General features: G+C 59.8%; 4 protein-coding genes across 4 annotated transcripts; 1 reads left to right on the top strand and 3 right to left on the bottom strand.

Moving 5' to 3' along the window:
• Positions 1–668: 668 nt before the first annotated feature.
• On the bottom strand, positions 669–1,469 carry PSEUBRA_004519 (Glycolipid transfer protein domain protein; the record flags this gene model as incomplete). Its single annotated transcript, XM_016438035.1, has 3 exons — positions 669–1,097; positions 1,214–1,354; positions 1,440–1,469. 3 exons carry the CDS (start codon positions 1,467–1,469, stop codon positions 669–671), a joined length of 600 nt encoding a protein of 199 aa, XP_016291596.1.
• A 609-nt stretch (positions 1,470–2,078) lies between these two features.
• PSEUBRA_004518 (Uricase) lies at positions 2,079–3,062 on the bottom strand (the record flags this gene model as incomplete). Its single annotated transcript, XM_016438024.1, has 1 exon — positions 2,079–3,062. The coding sequence occupies one exon, from the start codon at positions 3,060–3,062 to the stop codon at positions 2,079–2,081; it is 984 nt and encodes a 327-aa protein (XP_016291595.1).
• A 1,650-nt stretch (positions 3,063–4,712) lies between these two features.
• Positions 4,713–7,841, top strand: PSEUBRA_004517 (uncharacterized protein; the record flags this gene model as incomplete). The annotated part of the gene is made up of 2 exons (XM_016438056.2): positions 4,713–5,054; positions 5,376–7,841. 2 exons carry the CDS (start codon positions 4,713–4,715, stop codon positions 7,839–7,841), a joined length of 2,808 nt encoding a protein of 935 aa, XP_016291594.2.
• Positions 7,842–8,152: 311 nt separating this feature from the next.
• On the bottom strand, positions 8,153–10,318 carry PSEUBRA_004516 (uncharacterized protein; the record flags this gene model as incomplete). The annotated part of the gene is made up of 1 exon (XM_016438023.1): positions 8,153–10,318. One exon carries the CDS (start codon positions 10,316–10,318, stop codon positions 8,153–8,155), a length of 2,166 nt encoding a protein of 721 aa, XP_016291593.1.
• Between the last annotated feature and the right edge of the window lie 1,685 nt (positions 10,319–12,003).

Raw genomic sequence — 12,003 nt, 5'->3', positions numbered from 1 at the left:
CCCGCCACTTCCGGTCAGAACAACGAGGGACGCTGTCCTCGCAGGAGCAGGAATCGGACTGGCAGTGAGGGGAAGGGTCAGATCGGCAGATCCAGTCGATCCGCTGTTCGCAGCTGCAAGGTGTCCTTCATGCTCGCTTCCCAGCAAACGTATCGCTTCTGTCCTGCCATGACTGCTGCGTCATGCCATCTTCTTCTTGCACTTGCACGACTGACACCAAGCCCACCTGAGCATCAAGTCTCGCGGCAGGCCCGAATGGGCCCCACGCTGCGACTTCGGTGCAACTCCCTTTGAAGCCTTATCGATGCTACAAAATCTCTCCGCACCGCGACGGCTGAATTTCACCGAGAAGACGCCGCTGCCTTCATTTCTGCGGGCCCCGACAAAGACATCTCTGCAGCTTCACACTCTTCGAATGACGCTTTCAGGGCGGCCAACAATGAGCGTGGTGGGCTCAAGGTCGGGCGTGTCTCGCTTGTGCCTCGGTCTGATGTCAAGCTTTGTGCAAGCCGAATCGGCTGCCGATCCGACTCATGAGATCGACCAGATGAGATCGAGCAACCTAGCTCTAGCGCCACACTTACACAGCTAAGGATGCAGCAGCTTCATGCGATGAGAGTGAGCAAACTGGGTGTATGATTGGAACACAGTGTCCTGCCAAAAGCGATCTAGAAGCCCTTGTCGTACTTGCCCGAGGCATAGAAGCTCTTCATATGAGCCACAATCTTCTCCAACGCGGCGAGCCACTTTTCCAACTCCTCCTCGACCTTGCTCTGCGGCTCGCCGAGCTTGGCGTAGAAGTCCTTCCTGTACGGGCACGCCTTCATGGCGAGCGAAAAGATGGGGCGCACGAGCATGCCGTGGTGTGGACGCAGCGTGGTGCCGTAGGCGTTGGTGAAGCTGGTGGCCAGCTCCTCGTTCTTGTTGTTGACCGAGTTGCGCATTGCTTGGGCGGTAAAGTCAAGGCCGCGGAGGAGCCACATGAGGCCCTCGGTGGCAGGACGTTTCGAGGTGCCACCCGGTCCTTCGTTTTGGATCAGCTTCTCGAGCGTACCCGACTTGGCAGCGCCCGTCGCATTGAGGCGCGTGTTGACTTTCTGTTATCGTCACGGAACATAGAAGGGGTCAGAGATGGATGCGAAGGCAAGCAAGCGTTGAGCCACCGGGCTTCCTATGTGAGCTGGCTTGGGGACAACATCGAGAGAGTACTTACTGCGATATTCCCGTTCATGTCGTTCTGCACCACCTTGAACGCCGAGTTGCCAAGCAGATCGAACAGCTTGACGAGACCCTCAGCTGCTTCGAGGAAAGCGACTGTGTCGACGCCGCCCTCGGTGGGGACATCCGCGAATGACTGTCGGCCCATGCGAGAAAGATGAGTGGCAAACGTCAGCATGCTTTCGATCGATGGCGTTTGTCGCTGATCCTGGGCCACTTACACGCTTGCAAAGCTCAAAGTATGTGGACATCTTGCAGCAGTATCTTGAGCACTCCGTTCAGATGGATTGATGGAGGGTGATGGAGGTCGAGATGATGATGAGGGTGAGCTAAACACCAAAGGCACAAGTCACGCGAGGGAGTGTGGGGGCCGTGCTCGAAGAACGGGAATGCAATTCGAGGCACGGGAGCGCGAAGTGTTGGTTTGCGAAGAATTGGGCTGCAAAAGTCTAAATTCGTGGGCAGCAGCTGGCAGATCCCGTTTCTGGCTCAGCCAGCCCCTGTTTGCCGAACGGACCTCGCCGGTGTCCGCTGCAGGGGCGGTGGGGACGGTGGGGCTCGCAACAAGCTCATCATCCGTCGGAGCCGGTGCCCCTTACCTCATCGAGCATCGACCTTGGGCAAGACTGGAAGTGATGCGGATCAGGGCGATGAGGCACATGGCGGATTGAGCCGAGGCATGCTATCTTCCACTCAACACACGCAAGTCGGCGAGGCGGGTGACCGGCTCGACCAGTAGGAATCAGCGAGAATGTATTGCGAGCAGTGAGAGGATGTCGAGAGGGTCAGGAACCGACCTGACAATGTACAAGTGTTCAGAGCAATGCAGTCCGAGCAGCGAAGAACCACCGAGCCTCTGTTCAGAGCTTGGCCGACGGCGAGCGTTCGATCTTGGCTTTGATGTAGCCGCTAGGATGCGCGGTGGGCAGGAACACCTCGGCATCCTTCTCGTCAAGGTTGCTGAGACCCTTGAAGCCCAAGTCGATGGGGATGTAATGCTTGTTGGGCAATGCGAACGAGACATCCTGCACCGTCGTGTTGGCAGCGTCGCCGAGGATGGCCTCGCCCATGCGGTACATGGTCGCCTGGACGCTCGCCGAGTCATCGAGCGAAAACACGCGCAGGATGTGCGACTTGACCGAAGACTGGATCTCGCAAAAGTGCGGCAAGGACGATGCGTTCTTGAGCACAGCAGTGAGTCCCCCCTTAGGCACAGCGATCGAGTAGGAGCATTCGACCTCCGTAGAAAAGATGCGGTCGCGCACTTCCTTGAGCGTGGTGAAACTGTCCCTGTGGAAGCCGTAGAAGGCGCTTCCGCTGCTCTTGAGCACCAGCAGACCCTTGATGCCGCCTTCGAGCGTGGTCACGTTGATCTCGCTGCCGGATCGCTCTCCTAGCGCTCGCACGGTGCGCTTCTCCTCGCCGTCGCGGACAAAGCTGTGCTTGTGGGCGCCGCCATCCTTCTGATCCAAGACGATGCGCGTCCACTTGTGTTGGATGAGATCGACCTCGGTCTTTTCGATATGCGAGTAGGTGGAGAGGAAGTGGTTGACCACGTTGAGGGCGTATCGCTCGGGGCAGAGGACGTCTTCGGCCGGCAGCACCTTGGCGAGGTAATTGAGCGTGTTCTTCACCGTGTCGGTGGCGACGACGGGCGAATTGTCCGCTTCGGTGTACGAGGGTGTGAGGCTCTCACCGTGGAGCAAGCAGCGCACGGTGTACTCGGCGACACGATGCGACGAAGGGTCCTTGGAATCACGCACGATGCGGAAGATGCGGACCAGATCCTTGCCGTACGAGGCAGACACGAGGCGGACGTTGGACGAGGAAGCCTTGGCAGACATTGTAGGACGATGTAGCGGAAGCGAGGGGGGACGACGAGCTTGCGGGGTATGATAGCCAAAGATGATAAGCGGGCAATCCGAGCACTGAAGACGGAAAGTTGAGTTGGCTGCGAGCAGTTGGTGGCGGAAGGGGTCGCCGGTAGATGTGTGTAGTGGTGGCTATATAGGTGGTCAAGGCTAGCAAGCGGGGAGAGCGTTGTTGCGGGTGAGATGCGAGCAAGGTTGCTCGACGAGGGCCTTGAACGATAAGGATACGGGAGCGGCAATTCCTCGGTCGGGGCTCGAGCTGCGTCTTTCTCAGCTGGCTCGCTCGCACAGAATCCTAAATTTGAGCGAATTCAGGGTCCTACGTTGCGAGCAGCCAGGCGAGGTCAGCGGTGCCTTGACTGACGTGCTTGCTCGTGTGGGCGTATCTTGCCGTGGTTGCTCCCGAGCGTGAGACTGGCTTTCAAGGATTCGGCTCAAGCCGAGCGTGGTTTGTGTGTCTGTGTCGATGCAGACAAGCAGACAAGGCTTTCCAGCCTATTCGGAACAGGCAGAGCAAGCAAGGTCCGTCCTCTCTGATTTGACTGCCGACGCAAATCTGCAGGTCCAGAGCCAGTACGGAGTTCGCCGAGGACAGGACCCTGGAGAGGCACGCAAGGGTTCATCTCAGCGGAACGAGCAAACCTTGAATGGCGGCTTTCGTCATCGCATCGGTACCGTACGATGCTCGTGCCACGGCTTCTTGAAGCCATGATGGCAGCTTCGAAGACGAGCAAACGTAGTCATATCTCATCCAACCGACTCGGCATCCCTAGGCTTGTGCTTAGGCAAACGATCTAAGCTCGACCGGGCCTTGTCTCGCCGTGACTCGAAAGCATGCTATTGTGGAGCAGCAACTACGATCTAGCTCCAGTAGAGCTTGCCCTTTCTTGCAAGCCAGACGTAGCGGGAAGAGTGGCGCTGGGCATGTGTCCTTCGAGCCGACCACGAAGCTACAAAGTAAACTTGCCATGTGGCTCGGAGAAGGCCGAACCTGTATTTCCACCGTGGATACTCGGCCGTTGCCAGGGAACCGACGAGTAAGCCATCTTGACCCCGCTTTTGAGCATGCAAACGTCTCAGCCCATGCTCAGCGGACTATGCATCGTTTCGCATCAGGGTTCTCTCTTTGCTCTGTGCCAAACACCATGTACAGGCAAAGGCAAGGTAGGCCTAGACTGCCTTCGACGAACGCGGAAATTCAAATCGGGAGATCCTCTTCGTATCTACCCGATCTGGAGCTCAACACGCCTGCCATGGCGCGTGCCACGGTAAGGCGGACAGGTCCTTTTGGCGTGTCTGTCAAAAGTCAAAAAAGGGTTCGGTGCAGCGGCAGCGCGTTGACGCGGGTCCAACACCATCATCCAGCTCGTCGCCAACATTCTGATCGTGAGCGAACACCTTTATCGCACGGCGCTGCTGCACAACAACATTCCCGATGATTCTTCTGCGCTCGCCTTGAACGCTCGAACATACAGTCTCTTCTCCGCCTCGATCCCATACAGCTGGCCCATGCTGCTTGTAGCCAACACTGTCGTTTCGTAGACACCATTCATCATGGAAGCAGCCATCTTCCTCGAGCGCACAACACCTTCCCGATCTACAATACCCAGCGCGGCACAGTAAATGCCCTCTCCCGTCCGCTCGCGAGATGAAGCAACGGCCTACTCGCCTCTGCGCAACGCCTTTGCTTCATCGTCCACCCCCAAACCTTTGCACAGTCCTTTCCTTCCTCGCAATCGCCTCCGTCCGAACGAGTCGTACACCCGTCTCACGCCACAGCCGGATGCCATCTCAACGTCGAGCAGCACGCTTGTCAATGCCGAGTCCACAGACGGCTATCAACCGTGGGAGGTGAGGTCCGAGTCGAGCGCCAGTTCGTTGGATTCGCTCGGCAGCGGGGCCACACCGACCCTGCAGACGCTCGACGATATCGGCACGCTGCCGTCGATTCATATCACTCCGCTTGTACGTCGAGCGAGAAGGAGCAACGGCAACGGCTCGACGACAAGAAGTGCAGAGAGCACGGGAAGGGTGAAACCAAGGAGACAGCTCTGCCCCGACGACTGCCGCTGTTCCGATCAGGACATTGATCTGGGTCTCTGTCGACGCGTGGTGGGATCTTCCTCGTCAGGGTCCGATTCCGGATCCCTGTCCGTCGGCGTACACGCCATGACGCGGAGAGGATCAGCAACGATGACGACAACGTCCGAGCTCACAGGCAGACAGAGCCACACCACAAATGGCACACACCACCCAGACCATTCTCAACAATCTTCACATTCGCAGTCAGAACCCCGCTCGCAAGGGCGGGACTTCGAAAAGGACCCTGTCCTCGTCCCTCGCTCCGCACGATCCAGGAGCAGCATAGGTCGCTCCCCGACCTCGCCTTACCAGCGCTCGTATGACCAGCTCCAGCGCGGCCTCGACACGCTCGAACTCGACGAATCCGATGCCGAGAGCGATGCTGAGCAAGCGCTCGCCGCGCAACGTCGTGCAGAGTCGATGGCGCGGTGGACAGCCCGTCGCTCCACTCTGCTCCAGTCCAAGTCACCAGCTAGCAAACTCGATACATCTCTAGACCCCGCTTCGTCGAAACCCTCTCCAATGCGCTCGACACCGCGATCGCTGACATCCGACGCCTCGCCCAAGCCATCAGACGCATCCGCCACGCCGCTCAAAGCCACCCCAGGCCGAAGAAGCATAGCAGCGGTGTTCGAGTCGATGCAGAAGGAGCGTGAGGCGCGCGCCGCGGAGGAGCAGAAGCAGTGGGCGGACAAGCAGGCCAAGAGGGAGCGCGAGAGGGCGGCGAGAGCATTCGGTGTGCTTGGGAGGAGGAGGTTGTCGGTGGACAGCTCGCAGATGGACAGTCCGAAGTCGATAGGAAGCTCAGCGTTCGCAACACCGGCGAGTGTGGGGGGCACGACGGTGTTTCAGTCCATGAGGGAGACTCCTTCGCGGTCGACGGGCGGGAGTGCTTTCAGCGGTTCACCGATGCTATCGAGTTTGGGGTCGGCTAAGGTGGACGAGGAAGGGGACGCGCGGTCTCTACAGCTCAATGAAGAGCATGCGCAGCCTCAACAGCTCAGCAAAGAGGCTGCGGAGGCATCCGAAACGGTAGAGCCGGACGAGGTCAGCGCAGACGACGTCGACCCAATACCTGCCGCAACCACAAGTCCACCTATCGAAGACCCACAATCACAACCGCCCGCACAGCACGCCCCAGGCTTCACCTATTCGCCGCAACCCATGGCGCTCTCTCCCAACCGCAGCGATCCCTCCTCTGCTGCCTCCACCCCTGCCTCCTCCCCGCGCAAGAACGCGCATCGGCGCCAAGTAAGCACGCTCAGCGTCGTCTCTCGCACGCCTGCTCGTCAGCTCGATCACTTGATCGCGCAAGACTCGCCACACACGCCGAGCGGCATCCTATCCTCCGCGAAAAAGGGGTCCGCTCGCCGCGGGCACAGTGTTCGGTTCAGCCCCAGGCCCGATTATCGCTCGGATTCCGGGTCGTGGGATGAGAGCGCGGTGCTTGGCGAAGGTGAGGGAGGCGGACTGTTGCCGGCCAAGGAGATCGTCCTGCCAGCGATCCTGGCGGAGGCTTCGACACCAGCTTTGACAGCGGCGGAGCAGGAAGACGAGGAGGCGAGTCGGGAAGGTTCACCGATACCTCAGACGCCTTCGCCGCAGAGCGTTGGTGAACAGCATACACCCTCACCCCCACCCCCACTCCCGATTGTGGAGGCCACCACCTCCTTCTCTCACACGCTCCACCCACCCGGTGCCTACGCTTCACCTCTCAAGCCGTCACGCCACATCATCCGCCCGAGTCCCAAGATCACCCGCGTCCTCCCTGCTTCGCTCACCACCGCTGGTGCACCGCTGCGTGGTCTGTTCGCCGACTCGCATTCCGCGCTGCCGCGCTCGTCCACGCCTCCACCCCAGCTCAAGCGCTCGACGACGCCGCCGATGCTGCCACCCGCGCCGGCTCTGCGCTCGCCCCGGTCGCCGCGACCTGTCGATCTGGGACTGGAAGGTTTTGCACCCTTTTCCCCTGGCTCTTCCGATGATTCGGCGGGTTCCGTGCGTGGCACCTTGTCCGAGATGCTGACGACGCTTCAAGCGGGTGACAGGGGGCGGCGGGAGTTTGGAGCGCGGCTCGGGGAGGCGGCTCGCCAGCTGGAGCGCGTTCGTTCCAGCCCACCCGTGGTGCGGTCTGGCGAGACGCAGCCGTGGGAGCGCTTCGAAGACGCGGATGAGCGGGATAGAGTGGCACAGTTGAGGGAGGAAGTCATGGCGGCGCTTTCCGTCCTCGCTGAGCGCCTTTCGCACCCGCCTCCCACCACCGTCCAGAAACGCCTGGGGCGAGGGCAGAAGCTCCTCCTGGTGCTACTGCAGTGTGCGCTCATCGCATATCTGCTCAGTCTAGCAGAGCGCAAGGCGGCGCACTTGCGAATGTTCCACCCCCCGACAAGCCTCCACTATCAGGGGGAAATCGATTGGTCCACAATGCCAACAACGACCCTCCAACCGGTGCTGCGTCTGCCTCTGCTCGACCAGCTGTGGCGCCTAAATCCGCCCCTACCCGCCCGAGTCGCCGAGTGGAAGACGTATTCCGCCGTGAACGGCGTCCCTCAGCTACTCGCCCAGGTCGCCATCTACGGCGTGTCCCAAGCGACAGCATGCATCGTGCTGCTAGCTCTGGCCCCACTCCAGGTCCTCTGGCTCGTCATTCACAGCCCAACCGCCATGTAAACACCTCCCTTCCACCGCATCCTCGTTCCTGTCGATGATACCCTCCCCCTCCCCTTCTGCTCCATTGTATTCACACGTGTACTTGTACCTCTCACCCCCCCGGAACCCTCTCTCTCTTGACACACACGCTCAAACAGTGATGGGTGAGTGATGCTATTTGCGACGGTGACGCCTTTTTGAGATTGATTGGTGGTACATGCTATGCTGATTATAAGAGTTGAATGCTAATTTGTGGGACGGCAAAGATCGTTGAGATCGTAACTTTTGGGGGGTTCGGAGACACTTTTGAGTGTTCAACATCGAATGGTTTTTCAGGTACGAAGGCTGGTTCGACCGCGAGCGACGGTGGACTCGAAGCTTCCGCCAGACGAGACGGACTCGTCGCGCTCATCGTCGCCGTCGAGTTCGAGGTCGACATCGTCAAAGCCTGGGTCGGTGAATTCGGGGTTGGCGCGGCCGGTGCGGGAGCGCTGAGATCGCGACGGCTTGGCAGCGGGCGCAACGAGCTCCTTCTCGCCCCTGTCCGAGGCAAGGTGACCGTAGCCACCCCAAGTGACCTCGCAGTCCTGCAGGATCCAGCGCGATCGGGAGCGCGAGGTGGAGCCGCGCTCCTGAGAGCCTCGGCCTCGTCGCGTGCTCCTGCCGCGACCACGACCACGCGTGTCGTCGGAATCGGCTTCAGGAGCAGCGGCAACCTTGCGGTGGCCCAGCACCTCCTTCTCGGAGATGAGCGCCAGAGGCGAAGGACGCTGCGGCAGGGCGGATCGGAGCTCCTCGTCGTGGTGGTAGGCGTCGTCGCCGCTGGATCGTCGACCGTCGCGGGCCATCATCGAGATCGAGATGGGTTGCGAGCGAGGCGAGATGGGAGCAGGCGAAGCTCGGCTGACCTCGTCGACCAGCGAAGAATCGCGCCTGGCTGCAGCTCGAGGCGGGCTAGGGCTGCGGCGGTGCGAACTCCTGCCACGAGCCTTGGATCGGCCACGCGGGGGAGTAGCGCGCACGTCTTGCTGTCCGTCCTCGACGGCGGCGTCGCGGTGGGGACGGGAAGACTCGATGCGACGGCCCTCGCGCTCTTGCGGCTTGTCCGCGTCGGCGACGAGCGCGTCACGCGACTCCATATGCGTGAAGAAGAAGCCGGCAGCAGCGCTGTGCGAGTGCTTGTGGTACTGCTTGATGCTGCGGTATCGCTCCTCCGACTCGCGACGAGGCGATGAGGAGAGGCCACGCGAGTTGGACGACTTGAGACTGCTGCCGTAGACGTTGTGCTCGCCGGAGAGGTTCGAGATGGTGCGGCATCGGTCGCAGCCAAGCTCGGTGCTGATGGGGCTAAAGTTTCGCGAGCTGCTGGTGGGGCTGCCGCCACGCAGCGTCTTGCCGGCCGACGAGGCCAGCGAGTGCGAGGGAGGTGGCGATCGCGTGTCGAGCTGCTCGGAGCGTCCTCGGCGTACTGCGAACGTCTTGCTCTGACTGGTGCCCGCTGCCAGCTGGAAGGCCTGCGAGAGAACGTCCTTGGCTGACTTGCGCGTCATGGTGGCCTCGGCATTGCTGGGTCGTCCGCGCACGTCCTCGGTGCCAGTCGATGTCGATGTCGAAGGAGTCGTGCTGGCTCGGTGGTCTCGCCTGATGGCGGTGACCATGGTGGTGGCTGTGACGGCAGGCGAGGTGTAGTAGCTACCGCGTGCGTTGGTGTTGCTGGGTCGGCGTGCGTACCAGAGAGGAGACTTTGGTGTGCGGCCATCCGCGTTGATGGGGTGGGGAGCCGTCGCAGCGCGCGAGGACGATCGTGCACGCGATGACGAGGACGAGGACGCGGCAGAGCTCTTACGCAGCATGACGGAGCTTGCTGTGCTGACCGAAGGCGGAAGCTGGAAGTCGTGCGCATCGAGGTCACTCGACTCATCCTCGACAGGCTCGTAGGCGGGTGATGGTGTCGACGGATCGGTGCTGGCGAAGGCGCTTTGGCTGCCTCCCGACTCCGAGATGGAGGAGAAGGTGGACTGCGAGCTGCTTCGCTTCTTGGTGTGACGCGCGCCTTCGACGCCAGCGTCGTTGGAGGTGGTGGAAGCAAGGCTGAAGCGACCTCGGGATACGGGTAGCGAGCTCTGATATGCGGCGAGAGCGGGTGATGTGAGGTAGGTGGTGCGAAGCGGTGCTGACATTTGAGCGAGCAGGCTGGGGGAAGGCGGGCAAGGGTAGCGGAACTTGACGCCATTGTCGCCCTTGCTGAACTCGTCGGAGGGGGGCAGAGGCGAAGCCAGGCTCTCGATGAGAGAGGCGTGCGCTACCTCGCTAGCGTCGGCGAGTTTGCAAGCTTCGGAGCAGAAGAGCTTGCCGTGGGGTGTCGAGGCACCGCAGTTGGTGCAGACGTCGTCACCCAGCCACGACGAAAGCTCGTCGGCAGGTGTGGTGCGAATCTCTGCGATCTCGGAGTCCTTGCGACCCACACGGGCAAGCGAACGTCGGTAGATGCCGGCCATGACGGATGCGATGGTGGCTAAAAGTGCTCAAGCTATCTAGCAGTAGCGAGAGAGTCTGATGGGCCGTGGTGAAGGCGTGTCGCCTTTAGGGACGGAGTTGGAGTCAGTCGATGTCGGTTGAGGGGCTGGATGTAGTAGTGGGCGGGGTGAGGGTTGGTTGAAGTGTTGGAAAGAAGAAGGCGCGAGAGCGCTGGAAGGCTGGTGTTATAAGGTAGGAGCAGAGTCGAGCACTGGTCGCAAGTGATGCGAAGGAGGGACTGTGTGTGTGTGTGTGACTGTAGTAAGGGTGACTCGGAATGGTCACAAGCACGGAGAAGGGGCCGTGGCGTTGTGATGGGACGAATGACGAGCGTGGAGTCCAAGCTTTGTTCGCTAGAATCGACTCAGGGGACAGCAGAAGGAAGAAGCGTGCGAAGGTCCGAGCTGACGTGACGGTGAAGTAGGAGTGTGCTGCGGTGGTTGCAGTGATTGGTGGTGCAGGGTGTTGGCTGAAGAAAGGCGGCAAGTCGTGATTGTTGTGATGGACGAACAAAGGGCAGGGCGGATGCTGGTCTGAAGGAAGGATGTGATGGACAAGAAGGATAGCGTTATTGAGGTGGAAGGATGAGCAACACGTCGAGGAGGGGGGAGGGGCAATGCTTCCTTCTACAGTCACAGTCCCATTTCAGAGTCACAGTCACACAGGTATCACTCAAAGGGTGACTGACGGTCACGGTTATGGTACGCACAGCCAAGCTTTCGCAGCGAGGGGCTAGCTACATGCAGCAGCAGCATGAAGCAACACCTCGCAGTCCGTCACGCAAGCAGGGAATCAAGGGTTGCAGCTCTAACGTATGGCGGGGTCCAACGGAAAAATGATGAAAGGCACCGCAGCTTAGGCTGTGTGCGGATACAAGAACTGAGCTTAAGCAGACGTTCATGTCGACGACGATCAGCAGTCAGCAGAGCACGCAAGAAGGTACGAGGATAGTTTTGAGGGCGTAAGGGCAGCTTGATGCAGTGGCCGCGGAGCGAAGCAAGGGAGGTGCGAAGATCACGACACGCAGATGCATCACGCAACGGCACGGCAACTGCACCGCACTGCATAGCACAGCACAGCACAGCGAGGTACGAGTCAGAGGGGCTGCTAGGGTCGAGGCACGTTTAGCATAATCCCAGCTGTCAAAACAGCTGCTTTTTTTTTTCATAAACTTTTTTACATGAAATCGCGTCGATGAGAGGGATGAGCACGAAAATGAAACAGAAAAGACGAATAAATGAAATTTCGACTGTTCCGTTCGCCTGACGCTCCAGTGAGAGTCAACCGTTTTTCCCTTGGAAAATGCACTTACTGAGCGCTGTTCTCGGCGACCGATTCCTGATTCAGACTCCCAGAATAAATCTTTCTTAAGTGGGTCGCCCAGACTTTCTGATTGACTTGGCTTTCGTCACTAAGGTGCCTTCCTTATTGCTAGCGGCCGCCGGACCCACATCGCTTACGATTGGAAGCCCTTTTGTTCCTGTTCCGCTCAAGCGAGGGTGCGAATGCGAGAACAGAATGAGCCAAGACCGTCCAACGTGGGGTCATGAATGGTGCTAGCCGGAGCGTTTTCTTTTTTTTTGATGTGGAGCTTTCGGAACAGCAAAGCCGACCCCTCGAAAAAGAATCGACGCTCAGCATGCAGGGCGAGATCACGCCAATGAGG

This window comes from Kalmanozyma brasiliensis, assembly GCF_000497045.1.
Source record: "Kalmanozyma brasiliensis GHG001 unplaced genomic scaffold PSEUBRA_SCAF3, whole genome shotgun sequence".
NCBI lineage: Eukaryota > Fungi > Basidiomycota > Ustilaginomycetes > Ustilaginales > Kalmanozyma > Kalmanozyma brasiliensis.
Note: the sequence above shows the minus strand (reverse complement) of the source record. Positions and strands in the feature narration are given on the sequence as shown.